Source organism: Malaclemys terrapin, chromosome 19 (genome assembly GCF_027887155.1).
Source record: "Malaclemys terrapin pileata isolate rMalTer1 chromosome 19, rMalTer1.hap1, whole genome shotgun sequence".
Lineage (NCBI taxonomy): Eukaryota > Metazoa > Chordata > Testudines > Emydidae > Malaclemys > Malaclemys terrapin.
The window spans coordinates 1,649,999-1,666,679 of NC_071523.1; the positions used below are offsets into that span (position 1 = coordinate 1,649,999).

At 60.2% G+C, this 16,681-nt stretch overlaps 1 protein-coding gene across 6 annotated transcripts in view; it reads right to left on the bottom strand.

Moving 5' to 3' along the window:
• The window catches only part of HSPG2 (heparan sulfate proteoglycan 2), a 182,875-nt gene that overhangs the window by 27,073 nt on the left and 139,121 nt on the right, over nucleotides 1-16,681 (bottom strand). For all 6 annotated transcript variants that reach the window (XM_054009502.1, XM_054009501.1, XM_054009500.1 and 3 more), the window contains 19 exons: nucleotides 16,063-16,201; nucleotides 15,037-15,188; nucleotides 14,117-14,252; nucleotides 13,040-13,191; nucleotides 12,517-12,643; nucleotides 11,983-12,134; nucleotides 11,484-11,622; nucleotides 11,158-11,309; nucleotides 10,622-10,760; nucleotides 9,829-9,980; nucleotides 8,476-8,614; nucleotides 7,270-7,421; nucleotides 6,738-6,876; nucleotides 6,180-6,323; nucleotides 5,154-5,288; nucleotides 4,332-4,513; nucleotides 3,493-3,685; nucleotides 1,286-1,465; nucleotides 141-401 (listed from right to left, as the gene is read on the bottom strand). In XM_054009502.1, the coding sequence (XP_053865477.1) occupies nucleotides 141-401; nucleotides 1,286-1,465; nucleotides 3,493-3,685; nucleotides 4,332-4,513; nucleotides 5,154-5,288; nucleotides 6,180-6,323; nucleotides 6,738-6,876; nucleotides 7,270-7,421; nucleotides 8,476-8,614; nucleotides 9,829-9,980; nucleotides 10,622-10,760; nucleotides 11,158-11,309; nucleotides 11,484-11,622; nucleotides 11,983-12,134; nucleotides 12,517-12,643; nucleotides 13,040-13,191; nucleotides 14,117-14,252; nucleotides 15,037-15,188; nucleotides 16,063-16,201 (2,965 nt within the window). The remainder of the gene's footprint in view (nucleotides 1-140; nucleotides 402-1,285; nucleotides 1,466-3,492; nucleotides 3,686-4,331; nucleotides 4,514-5,153; nucleotides 5,289-6,179; nucleotides 6,324-6,737; nucleotides 6,877-7,269; nucleotides 7,422-8,475; nucleotides 8,615-9,828; nucleotides 9,981-10,621; nucleotides 10,761-11,157; nucleotides 11,310-11,483; nucleotides 11,623-11,982; nucleotides 12,135-12,516; nucleotides 12,644-13,039; nucleotides 13,192-14,116; nucleotides 14,253-15,036; nucleotides 15,189-16,062; nucleotides 16,202-16,681) is intronic.

Below are 16,681 nucleotides of genomic sequence, written 5' to 3' on the forward strand. Positions count from 1 at the left end.
CTCCCCCGTCAGGGACACCCCACTGCCACCCCATCCCTCTCTCCTTGTTGGAGAATCACTGTGGGCCCATCCCCACCCTCTCTCCAGGGCTGGCTCCCCCATTGCTGGGCCCTGCCTGTGCCTTCTGCCCCGATACTCACCCTGGATGTTGACCTGGGCGAAGGTCTCTGCTGAGCCCACCCTGTTGCTGACAAGGCAGCGATAGGTACCCGAGTCCTCGGGCACTGTCGGGCGGATGTGCAGGGCACTCTCCCGCAGAACGGCGTTGCTGGACAGGCTGCCATTGGCCTTGCTCCACTGGTAGTGCAGGGGTGGCGTGCCGTGGGCCAGGCACTGCAGCTGCACCGCCTCGCCCGCTGACACCGAGACCTCCTCGGGCAGGCTGGTGGCGTAGGGGGGTGCTGGGGGGGCAGAGAGGCGCAGGGGAATTAGGGGATCAGCCCAGCGCTGCCTGCAACAGGCCCTCCTGGTGGTGTCTGCTCTGCGCTTTGTGTCTGGGGCCCCACCTGCTCCCATTGCGGCCCCCTGGTGCCCCCCTCCCCCAGGGCCACCGCAGCCCTGAATCCATCATGCCCTGGCCCTGCGTCGGGACAGAAAGGCCTGAGCTGGAGCCCATGGGCCTGCCTGGCTGTGGCACCATCTCCCCCGGGGATGGGGGCCCCATAGCTTGGGCCACTGAACGCTGCCATGGAGCAGGCAAAGCCAGCAGGAGGGATGGGAGCTGAGCAGGTCTCTATCCCCAGCACCCCTGGTTCAGAGTCTCCCACTTTTAGGCCCCACTTTGCCCAACTAAGGCGGCTGCCCACAGATATCGCATGGGGCACATAGTGATCAGTGCGCTGCCCCCTGCTGGCAGCCCTGTGTCACTCCACGAGACCCTGCAGGGAAATGGGGAGGGAATGGCAGGGTGAATGGAGTCACTCCTCCAGTCCCTGCATTTACCAGGCTTGACTGGGCAGTGATCAGTGCTAGCTCTGAGCGAGAGCCTGGTGCCCAAATGAAACACCCGCTACATCCCATGCCTGGAGCAGGGAGCCCCAGGGCACAAGGGGCCGCAGTTTGCAGGCAGGGGCTTCACACATTTCAGCCACTAGAGCCCCATGGCACCAGCTCCCAATCTTTCACCCCGCCCCTTCCCCCGTGGCATGCGCCGGCGAGCCAACCCCCCCACCCCCCCTGACTCTGCCACCAGCTGAAATCGCACAGAAATACGGGGCCTGAGGTCAGAGGTGAAGTGCCAGCTGCCCGGGCGTGGGGCTGACCCCGTGGCGTGGGAGCTCCTTACTCTCCACGTCCAGTGTGACGAAGGCCTCGGTGAAGCCGGCAGCATTGCTGGCGTTGCAGATGTACTGGCCTGAGTCCTGCTGGGCCACGCGGGGGATGAGCAGAGTGTTATTCACCACCCGATGCTGCCAGGGCAGCGGGGCCCTCAACTTGGACCACTGGATGGTGGGAGGGGGGTCACCTGCGGGGACAAAGAGACAGTGAAGTGCTGGCGAGACAGGCCCAGGGCCGGGCCGGGCCGGGCAAGCCGTCCACACTGCTCCTGAGGGATGCCCGTCTGGTCCAGATTGGAGGGTGGCTAGAGGGGTGCTAGGGCCTGGGCACTTAACTCCTACATACAGTGCTAATGGATGGTTCCTTCGTCTGCCTCAGACTGCCGCTGGGGGAGAGACCTCCTTTGCCCTCCCCACATCACGGGGCTGCCACAAGAACTCTCCTCCCCTTGCTGATCTGGATGGCATTGCACAGCCATGGAGCTGCAGGAACTGTTCCCAGCTAGGCTTAATGTTCCCAGCTTCCCTCCTGGCCAGGGCGAGGAGCGTAGGGCTGGGCAACAAAGTATTGCTGAAAATGTACTTGGCTGGGCAGAATGCAAGGTTTTACAATTTTGATGGATATCATCGACGGGTCATGTTAAGCATTGCTTTCAATTTGTAACCATAGACATTTTCACAGTTGTGGAAAAATATGGGGGGAGGAGGGTATCAGACAATGGGGGGGTCAGAGAATAACTATTTAATGACAGTCGACGCTGAGACTCAAAAAGTTAATGCTTTATAACTGTTAAAACACAAATTGTCAACGTCATGTGTCAAAACGAACTGCACAGCCTGAAATCAAACTCTAGTTCTCAAGCAGCATTTTTCTCACTTTGCCTAGCTGTGAATTTCAATTATTATTGATGGAAATATTTGTGTGTGTATGTTTGTGTGTGTCTGTGTCTCTGTTTGTGTGTCTGTGTCTGTGTCTCCGTATGTGTGTATATTGTGAATTTACTGATATTTACTGATAAAAATCTACTCCTTCCAAGGCTAAATATAACAAAATTACTAGCAGATAAAGTAAGTGCTCATGAAGTGAATGTACATAATCCTTCTGTAACCTGTCTTGGCAGCTGGCTTGAACTTTGGCTTGGACTACTAAAATCACAAGTTATACTGTAGTAATAAAACCATAAAAAGGGATAAAGTAAAAAAAATTGTTACAGAAAAAATACTGTTAATTTAATAGCAAATGAATGTACTACTGGAGACACAAATCATCTTGTGGAAACGATTCCATTTAAAATGCACTTGGCCGCACAGAGCAAATGGAATGAATTGGTTAAGACACTTGGTGAAACCCCAGTTAAGCTCTTTTAAGTAGGTCAAAGGTGTTGTGACTCTTTATAGAGGGGAACGTGAAAGAGGATGGAAAAGTAACAGTCAAAATGATTGATCGCACAGTAAACGTGCCATGGGAAGTGGACTAAGTGCAAATTGTCCTGTGAGATAAACAAACATAAAAACCCTGCCAACTGTAAAGAAATGGGCCCTGTGCACGCAGACAGGCCCGGTACCCGACTTGGGCAGCTTTGCCTTTCCGTTCCCACCCTGTCAGATCTGTAGTTCAGGCAACTTGATTGAACAGCCCGAGTGGAGCTGTCTGTTCCTCTCTTCTCATTCAGTGGCATAACCCACCTTCCACAATGCAGGGAGAATTCAGCACTCTCGCCAGGGACTGGCTTTCCCCCTGGAAGCCCACCCATCTCAGCCAGCTCCCCGCCGGGATTGCTAGCAGTGGTTCCAGCAGGTGTTCACTGGCTCTGGGCTCACACGGGTTTTGTGGTCGGATGTGTGATGGGTGAGGAGGTGCCAACTGCAGAGCGGTGCCCACAGAGCATTGCCTCAAAGAGATGAGGGTCCCCCACCCCGTCCTCTGGCTGTCCTTTGAGGTCTCCCACCTGCAGATGAGCAGGCCTGACCCCGTTTAGCTGCCAGGTCTGAGACTCAGACCAGGGATGGGGAATGGGAAGGCCAAGCAGGGGCTGGCAGAACAGGAGGCATGGATATCTGCCCCAAATCAGGTGGGCCCCACCCCAGCCTTCCCATGGAGCCTCTCCCAAACTCCCATCCCTTCTTGGGGCTCTGGCTGCAGGTTGCTCCCCAGCTCAGCCCTATGAGCGGGCAGCGCCAGGGAAGCCAGCAGCCCTGCCTGGCACACACGTACCTATAGCGGAGCACTGGAGGGTCGCGGTTTCTCCAGCTATCACTGTCAGTGTTGGCTTCACTGTGATTTCAGGGGCGCCGGGCTTTCCGTGGGCAGCTTCCACGCTCACCTCCACTTGGACCTGTGCGGAGCCGATGGAGTTCTGGGCCATGCAGATGTAGGTGCCAGCATCTTCAGGCTTGGCTGCCAAGATCTGGGGGTAGAGACACAGCATCGGGCAGCCTAAGGCCTGTGGGGTATGACACAGCCACATCCCCCCTCCAGTCCCCCCAAGGCTGAGCGACAGGAGTGATGTTAGGTAGCACTAGGTCCTGCTGTAGGGGGCGCAGCCGTGTCTATTGCAGCTGGCCGGGGGTGCAGCACTGTGCACTGCAGACAGCAATGCAGCAGCCCCTTCCGCATCCGCCAAGCCCAGGGCAGGATTTAGGGGCACCTGCGTGGGGACCCAGGCTGTGGGACCCAGAGAGAAACCCAGGGTCCATCTGTGCCCAGCAGCTGCGAGGAAGGACGAGCCAGGTCCCTGTCCCAGTGCAATCCAGGCAGACAGCTCAGTCACAATGGGGAGGCCAGGCTGGGTGCCCCCTGGCTCAGAGCGGGCACTGAACTGCCCCATGCCCCATCAGGGACTGGCAGGGGTGGTTTCTTTGCTCAGCTCCTGCTATGGTTGGCTGAGAAAGGGACTTCTGCTGCCTGGCAGGACAGGACTGGACTGTGGTGCAGCCATGGGCGGATCCTCTGGTGACCCCGAGAGCCCCATGGTCCACGTGGACAGAATAAAGGCCAAGTTGCCTGTGCCATGGTGCGGGGCCCCCTTCCCCTGGCCCCAGAGCCCAGCTTACCTGCAGCACTGCTTGGCTCTCCAGGGGCAACAACTTCTGGTGCTCCATTTTCTGCCTCATGCCCAAGCGGCTCCAGCGAACAAGTGGGCGCGGGTCGCCCATGCCAAGGCAATCCAGACTGATGGACTTGCCTGCCTTCACCATCACGGGGCCCTTGGGCATCACGGAAACTGTAGGAGAGCCTGGGAGGGTGCGGGGGGGGAAGGTGAGGGCACAGCCTGCCAGCCAGAGCTGCTAGAAATCCTCATGGAGCAGCTGGGAGCTGGCCACGGCAGACTGCAGGAGGCAGCCCAAAGCTGGCCCCAAGAGCCTTCAAGGAGCAGCTGGGCAGGGCTGTGGAGTCCACGTGGGGTGTGCTCAGGCAGTCCGGCACAAGCCCTGAGCATTGAGGGGCATCTGGGATGGGGGGCCCGACAAGGACGTGCAATCCAGGCTGGGAGGCTGTGGGGGGTTAAACCTGCCCCTCCCCAAAGGCCCCCCCATCTCTGCCCATGGGCTCCCCGGCTCGAGGAATATCCCCAGGCTTCACTGGCTCCAGGGCAAGAGACCAGGGACAGCCCGAGTGCACCTGCGCCAGCCCCATTGCCAGAGCAAGGCAGCCTACGCAGGGTTCCAGTCCTGGAGCAGCAGCTCAGGTTGGCCCCGCCACCGAGACCCTCAGGGCCCACCCGGGGCAGCTGAGGTGGACCGATGTGATACAATGACAATGCTGGGGTGCCAGCCAGTGGCTCTCGGGGGCCAGTCAGTGAGCTAGGAACCCAGGCTGGGTATCCCAACTGCCTGTCCCCAGCGCTGCCCCCTCTTGTACTTGTGGCTTCTCACCTTGCACCATTAAGTTAACCACGCTGTTGGCTACTCCGTAGCGGTTGGAGGCCACACAGCGATAGGCCCCCTGGTTGCTGGGGCGAGCCCTGGAGATGGTGATCACTGAGCCATTGGGGCTGATCTTCACATTGTCTGCAGGGGGACAGACACAGGTGAGCAAACAGCTGATCTCGCCCAGATTCCTAACACCCGAAACACTGACAGCGCCCCCTGCTGGGAGAGGCCAGGACTGGAGTAGCTGGGAGCTGCCCCCTCACACCCCTCACACCCAGGTTCCTGCGCTATCCTACCGCGCCTCCTGTTGGCACAGCCTGGGAGTGGAGAGGCTGTGCTGCCCCAGGCTGTTTGCTCTCACTCTAGTGCGAGCCCAGGGAGCCGGACCCGTGGCTAGAGCAGGGGGGGCTGTTTTCGCTCACACTCCAGATCTGCAGAGCCTAACGGGCGTCCAGGCCCCATGGCCCCACACAGGCAGGGAGCACGACACAGGCCCTGCAGACGGCTGCTGCAGTGGAGAGGGACAATGCCCACGGCTGCCCAGCATCCTGGCCAGGGGATGGGAGTGCCCCACAGGAGACATGGGGCTGTGGGTCTGGGGGAGCAGGGCTAGCGCTCATGGGATCTCGGAGAGAAGTGGGGGCAGAGAGAGGACAAGGGACAGTGATGGAGGGGGGATATCGGGCCCTGTATGGCTGGGGGTGGGGGTACTGGGAGGGGACATCAAGTATCAGGGGGTAGCTGTGTTAGTCTGTATCTACAAAAACAACAAGGAGTCTGGTGGCATCTTAAAGACTAACAGATTTATTTGGGCATAAGCTTTCGTGAGTAAAAACCTCACTTCTTCACTCTATGCATCCGAAGAAGTGAGGTTTTTACTCACAAAAGCTTATGCCCAAATAAATCTGTTAGTCTTTAAGGTGCCACCAGACTCCTTGTTGTTTTTGGAGGGGACATCGGCAGCAGTGAACCATTGCGCGGTTCCAGGGAAGCCGGCTGGAGCTGGCGTGAGAAGGAGCCGCTCTGTACCTTGCAGATGCTGCTTTGGGGCCATCTTCCAGGTGATATTGATGGGCCGGGCGCCACCGTGGATGCGGCACTTGAAGGTGGCATCCTCGCCCTGGCGCACAGCAGTGCTGTGCGGCTCGATGGAGATGATGGGGCTCTGCAGACCTGCCAGGCAGGGAAGGGAAATGGGGTTAGAGCCATGACACCCAGACCTCAGGGGTTCAGGAGCCAAATTAGCCATCAGTGTTACCCCAAAAGCCCCAGTCATGTGACGCCATCAGTTCATTTCCTAGAGCCCTAGAGATTCCGAGTGAAACAGTCTGAGGGGAAATTATCTCGATCTCATTCACGCAGCAAAATGACTAACCGAGTATTATTATTTTATCAACTGCAGTTGGTTAATAACAGGGTAACAGCGCCCTGCTTGCTTACTAATATGTGCTGCACAGAGCCCCAGGAAACACCTTGAGCCACTTGCGGCTCATGACCTGTCTGAGTGTCACTGGTTAGACTATCCCTGGGGAGCCCTGAGCCCCGGCCCTAGGACCACCCACCTATCAGCAGGCCAGACAGACTTACGGTAGGAGGAGCTGGTGCCAGAGGGGACGCTCACAGTGATGGAGGCCTCGCGGGGGCCGGCGCTGGTGCTGACACGGCAGACGTATTCGCCTGAGTCGGCTGCAGAGACCTGGACCAGCCGCAGGCGGGAGCCGGAGACCTGGCGGGGAGAGCCCAGGAGTCGGAGAGAAAGGGCTGAAGCGTCTGTCTGCAGCCAACCCCTGGGAAAGTCTGATCCCACTTCTGACAGCCGCTGTGGGGCCAGAGCCATGGCTACCCCCAGCCCGCACCCTCCCCATGCCGCCGGGCTCAGCCATGGGGTGGCCGGGTCAGGGAGTGCTCCCCCATTCACTGGCAACTGTCTATCGTACCTGGATTCCCCAACCCCAGCTGACAGCCAGGCCACCGACAGAGCCCTGCTGGCCCCGGCCACGGCTCTGTGGAGACTGAAGCAGCAGCTCCCTCTGTCCCCCAGGACAAATCAATCCAGGGAAGATCCCCCCACACACCCCAGGAAAAAGAAAGTGCCCCAGGGCACTGGGCTGCTTCCTACCTGGTGACTGGCCAGCAGGGAGCCCACCCGCTTGTACCACGTGACTGTGGCTGGCGCCTGGCCCGCGACAAGGCAGTTCAGATCCAGGGTCTGTCCCTCGGTGATGGAGGATGAGGAAGACTCGATCCGCATGGGGGGCACCATGCCCGAAGCTGGAGGAGCCATGGGAGATGGGGATTAGAACTGGGTAAGAGGTCCCCTCACACAGCAGAGGAATTGGAGATAGGAACCGCCTGCCAAAGCAGCTAGTCCACCCCCAGCCCCTGCGGCCGGAGCAGGAGCCCCTCAGCCCAGACGGCCTGGTGCAGGCAGCTTTGAAAAGACCCAGGCAAGCGGCTCCCAGCCCTTCCATGGGAACTGCACCGCAGCCTTAATTCTGCTGGCAGGTGATGTGTTCGGCTACAGGATCCCTCAGTTCCACCCTGCCACTCCCAGCGCCCCGCGAAGGGTGCACCCTGCAAGCGAAGGACCAGACCCAGCTAAGGCTGGGCAAGGCAGCTCACGCTCCCCTGCTCAGGGCTCCAGCAGGGGCTTTCAGTCCCAGAATCACCCCACTGTGCTGGAGAGGGGTCCCTGCATGCTGCTCCCCCCACCTGCCTGAGCCTGCCAAAGTTACCAAGAACCCCCCGCCTGCTGCATTGGAGCAGAATCCAAGCCTCCCCCTCTGCCCGGACACTCCCATACTGCGTTTCCACCCCGCCTGTTTCCTGTGCTCTGCCCTGCAGTGCCAACCCGTCTCCTCCAGCCCCTCCCGGCAGGAGCTCAGAGCGCTTTGCAGACGAAAGCTCACACCCCTTGGGGCTGGTCAGGATCATCACCCCCTTCAGCAGGTGGGGAAACTGAGGCAGGGAGAGGGGCAGGCTTGCCCATGGCCATGCAGCTAATCTATGGCAGAGGCGGGATTCGAACCCAGGACAGCCTGGCTCCTAGTATTCCAAAAGTCAGACACTGCTGCTTGTGGGCAGGGAGCCGTGTGGGAGTCGGCCTGGGAGCAGATCACTCATCTCCCATCTCAGGCACCAGCCCCGAGTTAGGGCATGTCCAGTCCTGGCTCCCCAAAGCCCACCCACCTGTAGAAAGGCTGGCGGGATTTGGTCCCAGAGGACTGGCTACCTGCCAGAGAGGTCATGGCCCCCTGGGGCAGCAACAGCAGGGGCACTCTCCTGGGACGCAGGTAGCACGTCAGCGCAGGCCGGGCAGACTTACAGTAGGATGGGCCGGTGCTGTCCTCGATGGTGATGACAAGAGCTGCCTCCTGGGTGACGGCGCCGGTACTGACGCGGCAGACATACTCGCCCGAGTCGGCCGCCGAAACCTGGGGGATGCGCAGGCGGGAGCCGGAGACCTGGCAGGGAGAGGGTCCGTGACAGACCAGGACAAACATAGATTCATAGATTCCAAGGCCATTGTGATCACTTAGCCTGTCCCCCTGGGTAGCCCAGGCCATGAGACCTGCCCACAATAAATCCTAGAGCAGAGCTTCTAGAAAAACATCCCATCTTGCTTTACAAATGGCCAGCGCTGGAGAATCCACCACGACCCTAGTCAATTGTTCTAGTAGTTAATTGCTCTCGCTGTCCACCTTATTTCCAGTCTGAATGTGCCGAGCTTCAACTCCCAGCCATTGGATCAGGTCAGACCTTTCGCTGCTAGACTGAAGAGCCCGTTACTAAATGCTTGTTCTCCGTGTAAATACCTACAGACTGTGATCGAGTCACCCCTCAACCTTCTCTTTGTGAAGCAAAATAAATTGAGCTTCTTGAATCTATCACTATAAATTGTGTTTTCTAACCCTTTAATCCTTCTTGTGGCTCTTTTCTGAACCCTCTCCAATGTATCAACATCCTTCTTGAAATGTGGACACCAGAACTGGAGCCAGGATGCCAGCAGTGGTCGCATCAGTGCCAAGCACAGAGGTAAAATAACCTCTCTGCTCCTACTCGAGTTTCCCCCGTTTATGCATCCCAGGATCACATTAGCTCTTTTGACCACAGCGTCACACTGGGAGCCCATGTTCAGCTGATTATCCACCATGGTCCCCGCTGCTCCCCAGGCTAGAGTCCCCCACCCTGTAAGTGTGGCCAGCATTCATTGTTCCTGGAGGACTACATTTACATTTAACCAGATTAAAATGCATGTTGTTTGCTTGCGCCCAGTTTACCAAGTGATCCAGACTGCTTTGTGTCAGTGACCTGGCCTCTTCTTATTTACCACTCGCCCGATATTTGTGTCAGCTGCAAACAAGTAGCAGCCTGACCTGATTCCCAGAGTCCGCAGCCACAGTCAGTCCTGAGCCCCCTGCTCCCCGGGTGGGGTGCCGTGGTAGGAAGAGCTGGCATCTGCTGCCATTGCTGCTTCACTAAGCATCCCACTGCTGCTTTGATTCCCTCGATCGGAGCGACTCAGTCGCCTGTCTCCCCACTCTTGGCAAAGCCCAGAAGCCCGTCTCCCTGCCTGGGGCAGCTCCTCTGTCTGGGAGCTCCAGACACAGCCCTCCCAGGAGCAGGACCCAAGGAAACCAACCTGGAGCTCAGCCCAGCTCCCTGCTTGCTGCCGTACCTGGTGACTGTCTGGCAGAGCGCCCCCCCGCTTGTACCACGTGACTCTGGGCTGTGCCTGGCCCGTGACGAGGCAGTTCAGGTCCAAGGTCTGTCCCTCCGCGATGGAGGATGAGGAAGACTCAATCCGGACAGGGGGCGCCAGGCCCGAGGCTGGAAGAGCCGAGGGGGAAGGTTACACCGGGTGCAACATTGCATCATGGTGCCAAGGAGCAAAGGCAGCATCGTCCATCTCCCTAGGCAGGGGCCAAGGTTCCCAGGGCAACGCCCAGCTCCAAAGGACTTCACGCTAGGCCCCCCAGGTGATTGGACCCCCGCCATGCAGCCAGCACGACCTTGTTCTTTCCTTGGTCCTGTCGCCCCCGGCTCCCCCCCTTGTGCAGACCCCAGCACTCAGAGCCCGGGGAGCATCCCTGACGGACCCTGCCCCACATGGCTAACCCAGCACTGGGGCAGGCTCTGTGCCCTCCCACAATGCACTGGGGTTAGCCAACGTGGATTCCAATACCTGCCCTAGGATTATAGCACCCACCTGGCCCCATCCCTCAGCCCACAGTGCCCACCTCACCACTCCGGGGTCTCTGATCCCCATGGGCTCCTGGCCTGTGTATTCCTATGTGACGCCCCTGCTATGCCTGGAGCCAGGCCAGGGCCCTGGAGATGGGCAGGATACAATCTGGGAGGGGTATACAATCTAGCGCTGGGTCCATGCCCCTTGCCTGTGTGGGCCCCTGGCACTGAGTCCCATTCCCATTGGCCCCTCCACATGTGGGCCCCACCCTGCCCAGACGTACGGTACGAGGAGCCAGCACTGCGGGGGATGGTGACGATGACGGAGGCCTCCAGGGGGCCAGCGCCATTGCTGACACGGCAGATGTACTCGCCCGAGTCGGCAACTGAGACCTGGGGGATCCGCAGGCGGGAGCCGGAGACCTGGCGGGGAGAGAGGGCAGAGGCCATGAGGCATTGAGGAGAGCTGTGCTCGGCAGGCAGGGGTCCACGGGGAGCTGGGCTCCTTGGGAAAGCCAGCCCTGCCTGTGGGACAAGCCCTTACAAGGCTGGCACAGACTGTCTCGGACCCCCACCGTCTCCCAGCCCCCATGCAGCCCTTGTGGCTCCTCCTGAGGTAGGACTGGAGACACCACGGACTTTTCCAGGTATTTGGTTTCCAAAGCATTTGCTGCCTGTTGTGCGTTTCATTGTCCAAGGGCATCAACCTTCTCCCCGTCGCCGCCCCAGCCAGGAAATCCCATGGGTCTACTGCTCCCGGGAGCATGGGAGAATTTGTGGGCCACGGCCATCAATTCCCAGCCACCACGAGCCCCCGTACCTGGCTACTGGCTGGCAGGGAGTCCCCTCGCCTGTACCACATGACTCTGGGCTGTGCCTGGCCTGCGACCATGCAGTTCAGGTCCAAGGTTTGTCCCTCGGCAATGGACGCGGAAGAGGTCTCAATCCTCACAGGGGGGGTGACGCCCAGAGCTGGAAGGGGAGAAGAGGCTCAGCTCAGAGATGGCGAAGGACTCAATGTGCCCTGCCAAGCTTTGATCACCCCGCAGGGTGCATGAGGCTACAGCCCAGGCTGGGACATCAGAAAGCTCCCTCCTGCTTCCCGGACCATCCCTGTGCCCGCAGCCAAGCCCAGGCCACACTCACAGTAGGAGGAGCCGGCACCGCCCTGGATGGTGACGATGAGCGAGGTCTCCTGGGTGATGGCGCCAGTGCTGACGCGGCAGACGTACTCGCCTGAGTCGGCCGCCGTGACCTGGGGGATGCGCAAGCGCGAGCCGGAGACCTGGCGGGCAGCGAATCACATGGAGAAAGGGTCCATGAGAAGAGGGAGCGCATGGGGAGCTGGCGAGGTCAGTGATCCCTCCACTCCCTTACCCCCCCCTTGGCCCCGGGCAACCCCTCCCCAGGCTCTGCGCTGTGGGGTGGGGCTGCTCCCTTGAGCTCTCCTGGTCCAGGGGGCCCCTCCTCCTCTCACTGTATCTCCACTCCCCGAGACACCGGAGCCAAGTCCCGCTACCCGGTCGGGAGGAGACGGTATCCCAGGAACCCCCGGGACGAGACCCCCCTCCTGGGAGGGCAAAGGGAGTCCAAGGCCCAGGAAACGCCCTCTGGAAATGCTGCCAGGCCCCCCCATGTCTCCTACCTGATGGTTGGCTGGCAGGGAGCCCCCCCGCTTGTGCCATGTGACTCTGGGCTGCACCTGGCCCGCAACGAGGCAGTTCAGGTCCAAGGTCTGTCCCTCGGCGACAGAGGACGAGGAAGACTCAATCCTCACTGGTGGGGTGATGCCTGAGGCTGGAGGGGCCAAGGGCAGAGGGTTGGAGCTGTGGGATCTGGCTCCCTCCCATGGAGAAGAGATGGAGCAGAGCTGTGGGGGCAGGTCTCCCAGGGCTGGGGCCGGATTAGCACCGGCAGTGAGCTCCTGAATGCCCTGTCTGGTCTAGTTCAGGGCTCCAGCCGCTTCCCAGGGGCCTGTCCCACCACCCACAGACCTCGCCCTTTGGGAGCTCAGAGCCACCCCATCAATTCTAGTCACCCCGTTGGGGGGCTGAGATCTCCCCTTGGATTGCAGCACCTGTGGGTGCTCAGGGTTGCCCACTAGAGGCACATCCCCAGAGGGCACCGAGCTTCCTCCGCCCTGGGGAAGAGGAGAGCACGGTGGCCACACACAACTCACGATAGGAGATACTGCTGCTCTGTTGGATGGTGACGATGACAGAGGCCTCCTTGGTGCCGGCGCGGCAGACATACTCGCCCGAGTCAGCCGCCGAGACCTGGACCAGCCGCAGGTGTGAGCCGGAGAGCTGGGGGGCGGGTCACGGAGAGCCCGGAGTCAGAGAGGGGAAGCCAGGTCGCTGTCCTCTGACCCCTGCATCACATGGCACGGGGCTGCCTGCCTGGCCTTGCACCTGCTGCTCCCAGATCCCCTGCTGGTCAGCTGGCAGAGCAGGACTCACCCTCCTATCCATGTACGCTCCCAGCCCCCAACTGCTCTGCCGCCAGCGATGAGAATGCCGCTCCCGGCTCTGCTCTTTCGACTAGGGGTCCTGCCACTGCACTGGGACCCCCGTGGAGCCAGCCCGCAGCAGGACAGAGCCCAGCTCATTCCCAGAGCTGCCATTTTCACCCAATAGCCACATCCTTCAGACCCAGGGGAACCTGGACGGAACCTGCCCGCTAGCCCAGCCTCACTCTCCTACCTGGTGGTTCGCCGGCAGGGAGCCCCCCCGCTTGTACCACATGACCGTGGCTGGTGTCTGGCCCGCGACAAGGCACTTCAGGTCCAGGGTCTGTCCCTCAGTGACAGAGGATGATGACTGCTCTATCCAAATTGGGGGGCGGATGTCCGAGGCTGGAAGAGCCAAGAGAAGGGGGTGGGCATGGCTGACAGCAAATTCTCAGGGCATTTCATACCCCAACGCCAAGATGGTCCCAGCCCACCCCAGCTGTAAACAGCCCAGTGATGGGGCTTCCCCCGGTAGGAAATGTTCTCAGAGCTGAACCCCTCCTCTCTCCCTCTGAAATTCAAAGGGGATGGCCCCCAACCTGATCCCTGCAGGATGGCCCTGCACTGAAGGCAAGCAGGACGCTGCCCTCCCCTCCCCCTAGATCCCAAGGCAGGGCAGGGGATTGGATTCCCCACGTGCAGGGCTTCAGCCATGCGTTCTGGGGTACAAAGCTCAGCCGTGCAGATACAGGGGAGGCTGCCTCTAAAGCTCACTCTCCCAAGGCTAGTGCCCATGGGACAGGCTAGGCTGGGGAAACCAGAGCAGAGTCTGCAACGTGCCCCCATCCCCACTTTAAATAGTGTCTCTGGTGGCACCCGATCCTGCCTCTGCCCTGAGCCAAGTGCCTGCTCAACACCCCAGTATGCTCCATGGGGAGGGAAGCCCACAGTGGGGGAGGGGGCTCTTCCCCACAAAGGAGCCTCAGCAGCCATCACCACACAGGCCTTCAGCAGGGAGGGACGCGCTCATCATCATTACTGTTTATAGCAGGAGCCACCCGAGGCCCCAGCTGAGATCAGGGCCCATTGTGCCGGGCGCTGCACAGACACAGACTGAGAGACAGCCCCTGCCCTGAAGAGCTAAACAGAAAAAGGGAGGGGAAACTGAGGCACGGAGAAATTTAGCAGGTCAGTAGCAGAGGGAGCACAGAACCCAGATCCTCAGTCCAGTGCTCTGTCCACTAGGCCAGGCTGCCTGCCACGGATGTACAGAGCCACCCTTTGTGGGACACTGGAAGTCCGGCCGTCGCTGTCTGTTGCCTGGACTCACAGTAGGAAGACCCGGCGCTGCTGACGCTGACAATGACGGAGGCTTCTTGGACCATGGTGCCAGTGCTGATGCGGCAGACGTACTCGCCGGAGTCGGCTGCCAAGACCTGGGGGATGCGCAGGTGGGAGCCAGAGACCTGGTGGGCAAGGAGCCGGGAGAGCGAGAGTCAAGGAGAGAGAGGGACAAACCTCCCACCTGACATCCAGGCTCTGATAACATCTCCTCAGGGCAGGAGGGGCGACCCTCCCCCCACAAGGGCCCATCACACCAGGGCTGCCACGATCCCAGCCTGTTAGCCAGGGCTCTGCCGGTCACCATTCCTAGGAGAGCAAACTGAGTCCCACTGCCCTGCCGCCCTGGGAGCAGCAGTGCATTGTGGGTAGCGCAGGAGGGGTGACGCGAGCTATGCATGTGACAGAGTGGGAGTTTTTCATAGTATTTTGTATAAGAACATAAGAACGGCCAGACTGGGTCAGACCAAAGGTCCATCTAGCCCAGTCTCCTGTCTTCCTACAGTGGCCAATGCCAGTTGCCCCAGAGGGAATGAACAGAACAAGTAATCATCACATGATCCATCCTCTGTCTAGTGTGTGGCCTCAGTGACTGAGTGTGACCCTACAGGGGCTGATGTGTTGAAGGGGCCCCCCAGGAACTGTTCCTGAGTCATGAGAGAGCGCCAGCCTGTGGACCCGTGACAGGTTGTTCCCACACCACTGCAGCACTGGGCTATGGCAGATGTGGGCAGTTTCCCCATGGAGCTGCCAAGTACTAACCAGGGTACCAAGGTGAGGAACCAGATAACTCTGGAGGGAGATGGACGTCCTCCAGAGATGGGCCCATCTGCAGCAAACAATGCCTCCAGACCCACTCTCCCTGGCCCCAAGGAACCCCCAATCACGTCTGGCGTGTGGATCTCCTACCTGGTGACTGGCCGGCAGGGAGCCCCCCCGCTTGTACCACGTGACTGTGGCTAGTGCCTGGCCCATGACAAGGCAGTGCAGGTCCAGGGTCTGTCCCTCAGCGATGGAGGACGAGGAAGACTCAATGCGGACAGGGGGCTCGACACCTGAGGCTGGAGGAACCGGGGGAAGGGGGGTTAGAGCTGGGGGAGAGGTCCCCTCACATAGCAGAGGAATTGGGAGATAGAAACAGCCTGCCAACGCGGCTAGTCCACCCCCAGCCCCCGCGCCCGGAGCAGGAGCTCTGTCAGCAGAGCCTGAAGAGCTGAGGGTCTGACTTTCAGGAGAGGCCAAGGCGGCTGACAGGATGCGCCTCCTGCTTGGCACGTGGGAGCTCTGTGCTCTGAGCTTCTGGCCTCATGGCCAGTAGCCTCTGCTCCCAGGCACCGGGCCGTGAAGCTCCTTCCAGCTGCAAATATCGAAGGACGGGGAAAAGCGCTGGCCAAACAGGGGGAACCCAAGGCACATTCCACAGGGAGGGGAAGTAAGCTAGGGCAGAGGTGGGGCTAGAACCCAGGTCTCCTGAGCCCTCTCCATGCCCAGGCCGTGCAGTCTCTCCTGGAGCATCATCTCCCCTCCAGCAGCACAAACGGGCCTCCCTTTCACTCTGGGGTGCGAAGGGAGATCAGCACCGCAGCTCACTTGCTCCTCAGCAGCTCTCTACTAGATGCAGGCCGGAGCCCCCCGCCCCAGGGATGGTTAGCCTGTTTCATGGCCACGGCCAGCCCAGGAGATTCCTTCCACTCCTCACTGCTCTGTTCGTCTCCTGGGAGACAAGAGATGCCTTGGCCTAACCCTCCTCCCGCCCTGCGGGACCTCCTCACCCCCCTCCCTCCTGCCCCATGCATCCCAGCTGGCACTGCTGGGCCCAGCTGGCAGCAAGGCAGAGGAGCAGCTGCCCTGAACCCTAAGGCCAGAGGTCATGCCTGAGCCAGGGTTTCCAGGCCAGCCCAGGGCTGCACCGTGCTAGGCACTGCTTTCACTTACAGTAGGGTGAGCCGGTGGTGCGGTAGATGGTGACGATGATGGAGGCCTCTTGGATACCAGCGCCGGTGCTGACGCGGCAGACGTACTCACCCGAGTCGGCCACTGAGACCCGGACCAGCCGCAGGTGGGAGCCGGAGACCTGGCGGGGAACGGGGCAGGAAAGCAATGGGGCTTTTTGAGAGAAGAGAATGGAACTGGCAAGCGGAATGGAGCCGCTGGGGGAGCTAACCCCACGCCCGCGTCCCTCAGCCAAAGCAGCTCCCCCAGAGTGTGGGGCAAAGGACAAGCCGGGGTGGGGGTGGGGGCGTGGACCCACCTCGCAGTGGTTCTCCAGAGTTCAGCTAAAAGAGTCAGTCTCTTGCTGTGAAGGTTGCACAGAAAATCGTGAAAGCATGACCTGAGTGCCACCGAGACAGGCTCGGCCTGAGTCTGCAGGGAGCCTGAGACACTTCATCATGCCTGGGGCGCCCCCACTCAGAGGCCAGGCTGCACTGCCCCATTGGCTCCATGACAGCATGGTGATCTGGGCTGGCCTTTCCCAGGGCGTGTGGGTTGGGGACGGGCGAAGGACCAGCGAGGAAGAGGCCTACACAAGAATGTATCACCCTCCACCCACACA